Below are 12,567 nucleotides of genomic sequence, written 5' to 3'. Positions count from 1 at the left end.
TGAACAACTGAAAGTTCAGTCTCCTAAAAACTCAGGGTCTTCACTTTACCTTACTTTATCCAGCCCAAATCCATTGAGATCATTAATTCAAACATACAAAACAGTATATGTAAGAAAATACAGAAAGATTAAGCAATTATGTAATCTGAAATGGCTTTGATTTCACAATACAGCCTTATAGTTGCTCGAGAGCTTCCTTGATGATCTTTTTATTGTTATATATCATAGCTGTTCTACCATTTTACTTTTGTGGTAGAAAGTAGCTATTAGGAGAAAATATTCTTAGGAAACAAATTATTCAGCAACATAGATACAGATTAGACTCTTACGTACGTTTTTACATCCCTGCATGCAGCGGTTGATTTATATCTTAAATTGCAGGCTTTGCTGTGTCAGATCCAGTTAACTTCAATACTAAATCTGCATCTTAAAGTTGGGAGTCTGCCTCTCTAACTTTAATTGACGCCTGTAACTTTTTCTTTCACCAACAAAAGCAAAATGGTCCAGGAGGGGGAGCTCGAAGGCCAAAAGACAAAAGAGTTGGGAGAAAAAGTATATATATAAAAAAATATATATACACACAGATATACACACTATTTTACACAGAAAGTTATGATAAAAGTTAAATGCAATCCTGAATGGCTTAGAATATACATACAACGAATAATGAGTATTCAATATTTTAATATTGAGTTAAAAATATTAAAGCTGTAGTTTCAAAATATTGAGGCCGTCTTAAGCACGGGCTTCTGCCCAAAGAGGTGGGCTTCATGTCCTAACTGTGTGTTCCATCCCCTTCCCTTGGGCCAGCACCTTGTCCACACACCTTGTGCAATATTAAATCAGGCCTAAATCACTCTATTTTAAGCCTGAATGAAAATGTTTTATAACTGAGCTTGAGATACAGACTGAATATTTCCCTTAAGCCCGAAATAGGATTTACTTCTGTTGTGGAAACGCACATATTTGAGTAGCACAACTAAACTGCAATATGACACTACCGCGGGTTTTTTTCTCCATCTACCTATTTTTACACACCTTTGAATAACACACTCCACTACAGTCTGCTTCCTCTGGTAACACACGTATCACAGCAGCCCCGGCTACCACAGCTTCACGCTGCCGGACGCGACCCCACAGCAAAAACAAACTCAGCCCGCTGCTCCGCCATGTTCCTGTGCAGTCCCTTCCTCCTCCCCTTGGGCACCACCTCAGGCAGACTCACCCCCTCAAGCCTGAGGCAGAACTAGTAGCAAGCTCGTCACGTAAAGCTCGTTTATCACAGGAACACGCTGCAGCGGGTAAGAAAGCGCCACCTTACCTCTAACGCCAGCCCCTCCTCACGGCCCGCTTATGATTGGTCTGGGGGTGCGCGAGCGGCGATTTCTGGAAGTCTCTGAGGCGAGTGTGAGGGTGCGTGTCGTGGGGCTGCTGGCCTCAGGTTGGGGGGGTTGCTTTTGTGGTGGTAGAGCGTGAAACTAAAGCAGAATATGAAGGAAGCTGGGGGAGGGAGGCAGTGTGGCAAAAAGTACAGTTTCTTAGTAGTGTACCACCCTTTACTGAGCTCTTCTTTGTGCTGTGCTTGTGATATGTGGACATTTTAAGTAAACGCTGACTAGAAGGAGGGAGGTTGGGATAGTGAGTTGATTTTTCTAGGTGTGTGTGGACTACACGTGTTGAACAGAGGCAATCTCTTCCCATCCAGAATGTCTTAAGGCAGCCGTTTGAGGTGAGAGGGTAAGTGCCCGCTTGTATACTTCTTTGTAAGGTAAGTAGTATTAGGTACTGGACTTGAGCAAACGTTTGTCAATGCTTAGTTCTTACTAAAAAAGTAAGAACTAAGTAATGTGTTAGTAATAAATGTGTTAGGAGAGCCAGCCTTTTACATGGGTATGCTTTATCCTTGATACTTTATGTTCAAACTATTTATGCAGTTCTTTAAGCTGGTAATGTTTGCCTGCAGCACTTCTTGAGCTCTTATTTCAGGGCCTACCAGTTACTTGGCTCAATTAATTTAATGAGTCTATTCTGAATTTAAAGTTCGAGTAGAAATGTAATATCACTCCTTTAAGTGAGTGATACGTAACTCTAGTAATATCAGATAACTTAATATGTATGTTATCTATTTACACTAGATATTAGGAAGAAATTTTTTACTATGAAGGTGCTGAGGTGCTGGCACCAGTTGCCGAGAGAAGCTGTGGCTCCCCCATCTCTGTCAGTGTTCAAGGCCAGGTTGGTCGAGCTTGGAGTAACCTGGTCTAGTAGAAGGTGACCCTGCCTGTAGCAGGGGGTTGGAACTGGATGAGCTTTAAGGTCCCTTCTAACCCAAACCAGTCTGGGATTCTGTAGGTCTCTTAATAGTTTTACATTTCTCAGACAGAGAGGTCAGGAGAGGTTATTTATTCTTCTCACGTTATTCCTGAAATGAAAGTGTTTATTTTTGAAGTGCTTAAGGCAGCACTATGTATCTCATGGTACAGTGTTACAGACTTAGGTGAAACCTGGAGGGTATGCTTGTATCATGTGATACAAAGGTTCTAAGTATAGTTCCAGTTCTTACATTGTAGTGTCAAGCTGAGAATAATTAGTGCTATCTCTTAGCAAAGCATATTGCTCGTTATGACCACAATACAGAAGTATTGCTTTTTGTGTAGTATGTCTGGGGACAAGTAGCAGAAATACATAGCCTTGCTTTAGGTGTGTGCTCTGTAGATATGCTTCAAAACAAATGATGGCTTTAAGAATGATCGATTAAGCATGTTATGTTTTTTTACGGTAGCTTGGAGAAAAACTTATCTGGAAAACATGGAAGTCTTTGCATTAAAGGTACGTTGGCAATTTTTAAAGTCTGAAGGATTGCTGTTTGCTTATTTCAGCATAGTTCTATAGAAGCCATATTTACAAATAAGATAATGCCTCTGTATTTCCCTTCAGCAGCACTTTCTACATTTGTGGGGTTGTATGTGGAATATATGGTTTTTTGTCATTTCTTTTGAGTGTTTATATTGGTTTCATCTCAGGATGGTAGGGATGCAGCTGAAACCTAAAATGGAAGATGTGCAGCATGATTTTAGGTGAAGCGTAGTATAGTACTAGATTTTACTGAATTCCACAGAAGAGCATGAAAAAATTTTCCCAGACTACAGCCAGGACAGCCAACCCAAGGGATACTGTATGATGTCATTCTCAGCAATAAAAGCCGTGGGAAAGGACAAGGAAAGGGCGGGGTCTGTGGTTATCAAATTTGTTTTCCTAAATCAGCATTATGTGTGATGATGCTGTGTGTTCCTGGAAATGGCTGAATATTTGCTTGCCAATAGGAAATAGTGAATGCATTCCTTATTTTCCTTTGGTTGCGTCTGCAGCTTTTGCTTTACCTATTCAGCTGGGTTTATATAAGCCCGTAAGTTTTCTCACTTTTACCCTTCCAATTTTCTCAGACATCCCACTGCAGGGAAGTGAGGGAGTAGCTGTGTGGTGTTTAGCTGCCTATTGGTATTAACCTAGATTAGCTGAAAGACTGGGATATGAAGGTTTACAAAGGCTGAGCAGAAAGTTATGACCTGGTTTTAAAAAACCCTGCCTTTTAGACTCTCTGAGCATGAAGAAGAGTCCATTGGTGAGGTTTGATGTGTGTTTTGTGTTTTTTAAACATACTTCTTGCAGACAGTATGGAAATAAAAAGCATTATGTGTTTGCATTTTAGCCACTGCTTGGTTTAACCAGTTTATTAGGTAATGCTACTACCTTTTAGACTTTAATTGCAGTGCTAAAGACACTTGGTAGCTAAGAAGTCACTTAAGGAACTAATGGTCTGAAGTTGAAAGATATTTTTGTCTGCATGCCAAGTATCTGTTAACAATAATTTTTAAGATGCCTCACTAAAGATTTTAAATTTTATTTTTACATTTGCTGATCAGAGATTCTTTAAAACATCTTATTGTTATAGCGGGAGCTAATTATACTTGTTATCTACTCCTTGCCCCAGATTGAAGATCCAGGTTGCTTTTGGGTTACCATGAAAGAATGTGGGCCTTTCATAGTCGATGAAGTGGCATATAAAAAACTGAATGATGAAATTAATCAGTTCTATGATAGATCTTACAAAGATGTGCATGAAGTAAAGCCAGTAACAGTGGAAGAAGGCCAGGTAAAATATTTGCTATATTCTGCCAGTGGAATAATTTGTTCCTTACATTGGTCTGGGTATGAGGTAGCCAAGATACACATTAATCTTTTTTAATATTGCTATATAGAACAGTAGGTAATGGCATTTATGTGGGTTATATCTTCTAACTTGTAAACTCCAAAGTTACATAAGCTGTGATGCGTGCATTTTAAAAACGAAATTGAGGGCTATATAATAAATACTGTATTTTTGCCTCTAAAAAAAAAACCTTGTGAGTGTAATTTTTCTCCATTTACAAGAACCTGCTGATTTGCTCTTTTTCAGGTTTGTGTGGTTTTCAGTGAGGAACTCAAATGTTGGTGTAGAGCAGTTATCAAGTCAGTCATGTACTGTACAGACAATTATCAAATGGAATGTTTCCTTGTGGATTATGCAAAATACATTTTTGTTAAATCAAAGGAGTAAGTGTTCGGGATTCTTTTTACACTGTGACTGAAATACATTTGTTAGTTAATGCATACAGATAGTATTTATTTAGATGATAGTGACAAGGCGTTGATTTAATTGAAATGTGGGTTGAGTCCTCAAGAAACTACTCACAGTATGATAGGCCCTTCCAAGTGTAGATGCCAACCAGTCTTTGTTTTCTGAATTTGTAAAGATGATTTCTATCTTAGGTTTTGGATTTTTTTTTTTTTTTTTTAAGATTTGAAATAGAAATAATGTGAGCTTGTTGTAACTGAAATGTGTTTGCTAGTTAACGTTAGCTGTGTATACTTTCCTCCCTCGTAAAATGGTTATATGTAGCTTAACCAGTTTTTGATATAGAGAAAAGTACATGGGTTTTATAACTTGTTTATTAAGAGCTGACTGACTGTCTTGTGAAAAAAAGTTGAGTTTTTGCAAGCTCCGTGTTTTTAACAAAACCACTGTGAAACCAGCTGTTCCTAAAACCTTAAAAAATGTGTTCTATAGAGTAGCTCTTCCAGCTTTTGGCTAGATTTAAAGGTCATTTCCCAAAAAAATATGCAATTTTGAGTAAAAAAGCTTTACCAGAAGTTTTTCTGTAGCATTCCACAAAATTAAGATTATTTAAAGTATTTTGAAGTAAATCTTAAGTTAAATAATGCTTTTAAGGTGAATGTTGCTGTATTGGAAAACAACTTGACAATGCCATGAGTTTAAAGTATGTTGAACTAGAAATTAATGTGATACTTGCTGCTTTTTCATTGTAAAAAAAAAAGAAAAAAATGTTACACACAAAAGTGTAAGTCTATGGATTTTATTCTTTTTTTTTTTTTAATTTTATATCGATCACTGTATATGTTGGCTTGCTGGTAACTAAATGTCTCCAGCCAGACTAAAGTATAAGGGGTGAGATTGATGTAGAAACAGAATAGTTAGGGTTGGAAAGAACCTTAAGATCATCTAGTTCTAACCCCCCTGTCATGGGCAGGGACACCTCATACTAGACCATGTCACCCAAGACTCCGTCCAGTCTGGCCCTGAACACTGCCAGGGATGGAGCATTCACAACATCCTTGGACAACCTGTTCCAGTGTCTCTAGAGTTATAAAGAACAAATTCTTTAGGAAAGTGAGCACAAATGAAATGAGTGTGTATATTAGAAAGCTGGATATGAAACAGTGACTTCTGGAGAGTAAAATCTACTCTGTAAAATGAGATTATTTCCACTTCTGTTTTAAGCATTCGAGTTGCTGTGGAGCCATTTATGCAACTCCCATATAGAGCAAAAAAGTGTAGACTGTATCGCACAAGGCCAGTGACGTTGCGTATTGACTTGTGTGAAGAGACTGCAAAAATAGTGTAAGTAGAGTTTAATGATTTCTGTTCATAAATAACTATAAATAACATAATGTTTAACGATATTCTGTTCATAAATAACTTAAGTGTGAAGTTTTATTTATTTTTCTTATATATAGTACATAGTATTTCAGGAAGATCATAGAACCACTTTTCCAAATCTTACTTGCTGTTTCTTTAAACAGAACTGCTTCCTTAACAATTCTTCCTTAATGATTTGGGGTTTGTCATTCACCTGTTTTGGTATTTATTTAGAAACCTGTGGAAGTTTATACAAGTTTCGGAAACTTAATTAGTAATCTAATCTATCCTTATGTATTGTTCTGTACAGATGTTCATCTTACTCATGATACCCCTTTTCTTGTGTGTGTGGTAGTTACATGTACCTGAACTAAAGTTCTATACCTGTATATAAGTAGCTTTGTTCTTCCCTATTGGTTTTTTTTTCTGAACATATTTTGGATTCCTGTTGTGGTTTTTTTATATTCATGTTAGTATTATAGTCCTTCAAAGCCACAGTGAGGGGGAAAAAAAAGTTTTCACTGGGATCTGGTGGTAAAGAAAAATATTTTTGTACCCTGGAGTTATAGGGTGCTATTGTCAAAGATCCTGACAACTTGAGAGGGACATGATTAGATAACTGGGAAATACAGCTCTGCATGAAGAAAGCTGCTTTAATTTGTGTTACTAAAGAATACTCAAAACTACATGTGGTCATGCAGGTTTTTGTTGTTTTGGTGTTTTTAATACTCTTGTTTGGAGGAAGAAATTAGTATCTGACTTCCAATATTCTGACAAAACAAATATTAGCCAGGCTTGCATAGGAGCAGCCTGTGTCTTCAGTGGGCCATCATTGGGAATTACCAGAAAAAGTAGTAAATAGACACATTTTGTTCATGATGCTGTTCATTTGATTCACTTCTTTAAAGCTGTAGAAAATTGTGAAAAGTGAACTTGATTTTCTGCTACAGACTTTTCAGTCTTCAGCACTTCAGTATTCAAGTGCTTGTTCAGAATTGCTCAGTATCTATTAATACATTACAGAAGTGGATTCTTGCTTTCTTTTGGGTTATTCTGTTTCATTTGTAGCTATATTTTATGTAAGCCATCATACCTTGACAAAGCAATATCCAGTAACATCAGCTCATATTATTGATGAGCTGAAAAAATATTATCAAGACTAAAGACTGATTCTAAGTAGGAAGAGTCTGCTGATGTGTCTAGTTGATGTGCTTCTTAAGATCTGGTGTGGCTTGGAATAATTTCATTACCTACTTCTGAAGTTAGTTTGCTTTTTTTTTTCCCCCCAAAACTGCCATTTTAATTTTTTACGATGTGGGATAACTGGTTGTATTTGTTTTCCTAGACCAGCCAAGCGATGGGATAGTGCTGCTACGTGGTATTTTCAGAACCTTCTCAAAGGTAAATAAGACCTGCCAAAATAATAATTGGCACTATTTTTGGAAAAACAAACTGTTAGAGAAATGTAGTACTTGTGCATATGTATTTCATTATATGTAAGAATGTTGTGTATTAAAAAGAGCAGTTATGTACAGATTTTTGGATGGTCTGAATGAGGCAAAAATACTTGAGCTGTGTCTTGAGTACTGTGGGCTTCCATGCTGCATAAATTTTGATAGTTGACCAGATGGTATCTGGCTCTTGGATAGGCTAGATAGCATAGCACATAGCACTCACACAGCATCTGTTTTGAACAGTGCAGCGTTTCTGTGTATTTAGCATAAATCATTGACTCAGCATCGTAGTGGGAGTTTTGTACAGAAATTGCAAGATCTGTCTTAGGAATTTACGCATTCGGTTATTTTTTGATAACGATGCAAGCATCAACTCAGAAAAGGAGCATCTGTTACTTTGTTAACAAATAGATTGAGCTCCAAGTAGTTACTTAGTAAGCTAGAGCTGCTTTTATCTCCTGTCTGTTCTTGTCCCCATGTTTGGTGTTTCAGTAGGTTACCTAGTCTTTTTCAGATGAAACCCTCTGTTCTGCTCGTATGCTTCGACCTGAAAAACTACCTGCTTACTCACAAGTAAAACAAATTCCACATAAAATGTATTTGGGAGGGAGAGGATGAGTTTATGAAAGCAGCATAGGATTTTTAGGCTGATAATTTCACAAACTAACTGGGACAGAGCAATTCTTGCTGTTTACTTCTCTCATTTAAGTGTGACTGTGCAAAGTAAAGGTTAGTAAGGAGTAGTAACTTCATCAGTATTCCAAGACTATATCATACGTAGTAATACATATATTTTTCTAATTGCTAGCATGTCATTATTTTATGCAGAAGTGCTTCAGAATTTACAAACAGAATTTTATCAGCTTTGTTTGCTTGAATAAAGAGTCTAGCCAAGCTGTAAAATTGTGCAAATATAACTGCTTTCAAGAAAAGTAAATGTCAAGTTTGGAAAGTATGCATTTTTACTACACATAGTCAGAGTCTAAAACTAATATTTGGTGCAGACCCAAGTCTGGTTTGTGGAGATGTCATTAATCTATATTGTCTCAATCTTCCATCAAAGACTAAAGCAAACTTCATTTTTGTGTTCTTAATGTTTTACCGCTGTTTCTTTATTTTTTCATATAAAAGTTACCATGTTTGTGCTAGCATCTCTAAAGAAATAGGTTACACATTTAATTGTGATTTCTATTTTTGTCTATCTTGGAAAATACAAGGGAAAAATACTGCTAATTTGATTAGGGTTTAATCTTTTTACTTGTTCTTGTGTTTATTACTGTATTTAGCCTCTACCCATATGAAAGCCAAGTTGTGTGCCATAGAAGATAACACATTTGATGTTTTCCTTTACGTGACAATAAAAGATGAAAAGGTAGAATACTTATTTATCTACAAACCTATTAATGCACTTTGCTGTGTAAGTTGTGACTTTGCTCTTTAAGACTGAAGTCATTATTTGCAAGTGAGTTTTGTAATTTCTGTCAGATACAGTAGAACCTAAATCATAACTTATTAGGAGTTTTGGTTTATACTTCTGTTGCTTGTAAACTTCTGGAAGGAATTCCAAAAGGCAGAAATTCCATTTTATTTAATGTGAACCTCTTTCTGGAAGGCATTGACAGGCCATTGGAGTCGAGTAAGTACTTCAAATGGACAACTTTGTGAATTATTTAGCATACTTTTGTACATTTTTGTGGTATCATGCTTCAAGATGTTTCAATAAGGCAGTAGCATAGTAGTATAAAAATAAATAGAAGTTCATGCTTGCTTTTGCATAAAGACTGAATCCTCAGACCTTTGCAGGTAGAGGGGAATCAAACCAAGCCTAGTTCTGCTTGCCAGAATATGTAACTTGTGCTAAATCTCTGGTGTAGCTACTGGCAGACTTAAGCAGCTGTATGGTAGATAGAAGTGCATGTATCTGAATACTACTTCTATCTGGAGTGCTTTACCAAGGCTTTTAACACTGGAGCCATGATCTTAACTTTGAAGATACATACTAATTTTAGTATCTTCTCTTAGAATCCCAGTTGTTACTTATTTCTGAGCCAGCGGAGTTAAAGTTTTAGGTTTGGTATTCCTTCATTCTGCCAGAATTTGATGCACACTGAATCAAAAAGACATAAACCAGTTTAACTGACTTAGAGGTTGGTTCGTTGGGGGTTTTTTGGGTTTTGATTTTTGGGGTTTTTTTAAGGATTATAGAAGACACTAGTTCAGGCAGTAGCATGATGGCTAATTAACACCTGTTTGAAGCATGTACAGGAAGATACGAATGACTTTCCTATTCTGGAGTTAATATTCTTGTGGTTTAGCCCAGATGGTTTTACCTCTGCGTTGCCAGTTGCTCTGCTTCCATTGCTGCAACCACCACCACAGGGCATTTGCCACCATCCATGAGTCAGTACAGAGATAAAGTACTGGCCACTTCCCTCATTCAGCAGTGTCCAAGGCCAGCTGAATGACTTTCACCTCTGCAAACTGATTTGATTCACCCTCTCCTTCAGCAGTTTCTGCAGCTTGTCGTAGGGGACTCCATACAGCTGCCTTCTGTCTCCATTGCTTCCAAAGCTCTGCATGTGCCCACTGGTGTAAGTGCTTGCCCATACAATCCCACACATCCTGCCACTCATGAATGTCCAGTCTTGGGAAAGAGCTCTTGGTAGTATTCTTAAATAGTCGTTTAACCCTAGACAAGACCTGAGCCATACCCTGCTTAAATTCTGAGATTGGACAAGATCACGTGTTCACAAGATCGCAAGATCAAGGTGGTCACGCTGTAGGTGAAAAATAGAAAGCATATGCAGCAAAAAGCTGGTTCCCAGTGAAATGAGCAGCATGTTTTCAAGGGCATTGAAAGGATATTCAAGATCTTTAACTTTTCCAGAATCAACTCCTACTACAAATAGCCTTGTGGGGGAACAGAGGGTGTGAGGGCATATCTCTTCCATAGGTTGACCCCCTGAGGGAAGGAAAAAGAAAGATGTGTAATTGTTAAAAATTAACATCCATTATATGCATCCCATAGTATAGAGATGATGACCACACTAGGAACGCAGGACAGACCAGTTTCATGATCAATGGGTCTATTGTATTGCAAGTCATTACCATGTAGTACAGCAAACCAAGAACCTTAGCCCAGGCCCCCATGCCGATAAACACTAAAACAGAAATACTGGCTGTAACTAAGGTACAACATGCTAAAACTCTGAGATCAAGCACAACAACTCTTGAGAGCCAATAAGTCAGCATTGTAACAAGTGATTATTAATCCAAAATAGTGAATGCCTATCACAAGTACAGTTAGACACCCTCTGGTCAGCTCTGTCGTTAATTCAACCCTTCATGCCCCACGTTGGGTGCCACAAAGAACTGTTGTGGTTTAAGCCCAGCTGGTAACTCAGAACCATGCAGCTGCTCTCTCACTCCTCCCTCTTCTTCCTCCGCAGCACCTGGAGTGGTGGGGAGGAGAATCAATATAACTCCCATTGTTTGAGATAAGAACAGTCCAGTAACTAAGGTATAACACAAAACCATTACTGCTAACACCAATAATAATAATGATAAGGGAAATAACAAGAGAATACAACTGCTAACCACCCACCAACCGATACCCAGCCTGACCCAAGCAGTGATCTGGCCCTTCTGGGTAACTGCCCCCAGTTTCTATACTGGGCATGACGTGCTGTGATATGGAATAGCTTTTGGGCTACTTTGGGTCAGGTGTCCTGTCTCTGCTTCCTCCTGTCTTCCCCTCCTCCCTGGCAGAGCTGAGACTCAAAAAAGTCCTTGGTCAGAGTAAGCATTACTTAGCAACAACTAAAACCATCAGTGTCATCAGCGTTGTTCCCAGGCTGAAAGTCAAAACCATTGCACTGCACCATCTACTAAGAAGGAGAAAAATGACTGCTACTGCTGAACCCAGGGCAGTTCTTCAGAAAACATTTACTGGTACTGCTTATGTCTTACTACTGTTGTTTACAGCTTCACATAAATTTTAAGCTAGTAGGTTGTTGTTTGTTGATGCTGATCAGTAAATATCTTGGGTTTTTTAGGTATGTGTTAATGATGATCTCGTCTCGAAGAACTTTGCTCGTTTTGAGGAAGCTGAAGAGAATACAGGGAGTTCTGCGGATTATCAGGAGAATCAAACCTCATTAAATGCTGAGAGTCTTCCAGTGAAAATTGTTAGTCCTACACTTGCTTTCAGGCCAGTGCTGTTTCAGAAGGAGATACCAGCAAATCTTGGAACAGGTGGGAACCATTTGTGTGGGGAAACAATCAAACAAGCAATGCATCATGTGTCTTTAATTGCATATATTGAACATGGACCTACTGTCTTGGTTTGAATCGATCAACTGGATCCAATGGTATGCTGACAAACAGGCTTATATATCATAATTTGCAGAGATGATCATATCAGATGCAAGAATACTGTAAAGCTTTTTGTACTCTGAGTCAAAGGAAGGCCAAGGTTGAGTTACGCTGGCATTAGTTAATACGCTTAATAGCAGTGGATATTCCTGTAATTACTTGTGGCATGGATCAGTGATGCATTACTGCGTTTTTTTGAGTTTGGTAGATTTATTTAAGCAGAGTTGCGTCTAACATGAGTGTTTACCGTGAGTTGTCCTGCAGTGATTCAAGTCTGTCTTTTTACAAGTATGCAACTTTTCACCTTCCAGTTTCATGTCTACTCAGTTCATCTGCACAGTTATCTTTACGTGAAGATAACTGTTTTTTGGTGGTTCTTTCGCCAGTGGGAAATGATACAAACAAGTCAGTTTTAACTCACTGTAAATAAAAAAGGTGGCTGTTCAGATAATCAGAAATGCGTATCTGCATTTTTCACTTTTACTAGATCTTGCTGTTTCCAGTTCCTCCCTTGAAGACATACACCAAAGGTTAAGCGCAGATCCAGATTTAAATACTGTGCCAGTAAGTACTGTATTTTGTATTTAACTGTCAAAAGATGAACTAAATTAAACACATAGGATGGGTTAGGAATCCTGTAGTCACCTAGTTTGTTATTCTGTGTAACTTAGATCTGAGGGACTGGTCTAATTCTTGGTATTGGTAAAAAAGAATATTGTACTACAGTTCTTTGATTTGGGTTTTTTTTTTTTTTTAATTGCA

At 37.9% G+C, this 12,567-nt stretch overlaps 1 protein-coding gene across 5 annotated transcripts in view; it reads left to right on the top strand.

The window, feature by feature from the left end:
• Positions 1 to 1,225: 1,225 nt before the first annotated feature.
• Positions 1,226 to 12,567, top strand: part of TDRD12 (tudor domain containing 12) — a 36,646-nt gene continuing 25,304 nt past the window's right edge. Inside the window, exons 1-10 of one of the 5 annotated variants that reach the window (XM_065663670.1) lie at positions 1,226 to 1,301; positions 1,706 to 1,737; positions 2,783 to 2,829; positions 3,992 to 4,153; positions 4,457 to 4,593; positions 5,840 to 5,959; positions 7,323 to 7,378; positions 8,718 to 8,803; positions 11,487 to 11,685; positions 12,293 to 12,369. In XM_065663670.1, the coding sequence (XP_065519742.1) occupies positions 2,809 to 2,829; positions 3,992 to 4,153; positions 4,457 to 4,593; positions 5,840 to 5,959; positions 7,323 to 7,378; positions 8,718 to 8,803; positions 11,487 to 11,685; positions 12,293 to 12,369 (858 nt within the window). In that variant the 5' untranslated portion in view covers positions 1,226 to 1,301; positions 1,706 to 1,737; positions 2,783 to 2,808. Of the gene's footprint in view, positions 1,302 to 1,436; positions 1,738 to 2,782; positions 2,830 to 3,991; positions 4,154 to 4,456; positions 4,594 to 5,839; positions 5,960 to 7,322; positions 7,379 to 8,717; positions 8,804 to 11,486; positions 11,686 to 12,292; positions 12,370 to 12,567 lie in introns of those variants that run through there. The other 4 variants (XM_065663671.1, XM_065663672.1, XM_065663673.1 and 1 more) reach the window with 4 other exon arrangements.

Source organism: Lathamus discolor, chromosome Z (assembly GCF_037157495.1).
Source record: "Lathamus discolor isolate bLatDis1 chromosome Z, bLatDis1.hap1, whole genome shotgun sequence".
Taxonomy (NCBI): Eukaryota; Metazoa; Chordata; class Aves; order Psittaciformes; family Psittacidae; genus Lathamus; species Lathamus discolor.
The sequence above is the reverse complement of the archived record's forward strand: the minus strand, read 5'-3'. Positions and strand labels throughout refer to the sequence as shown.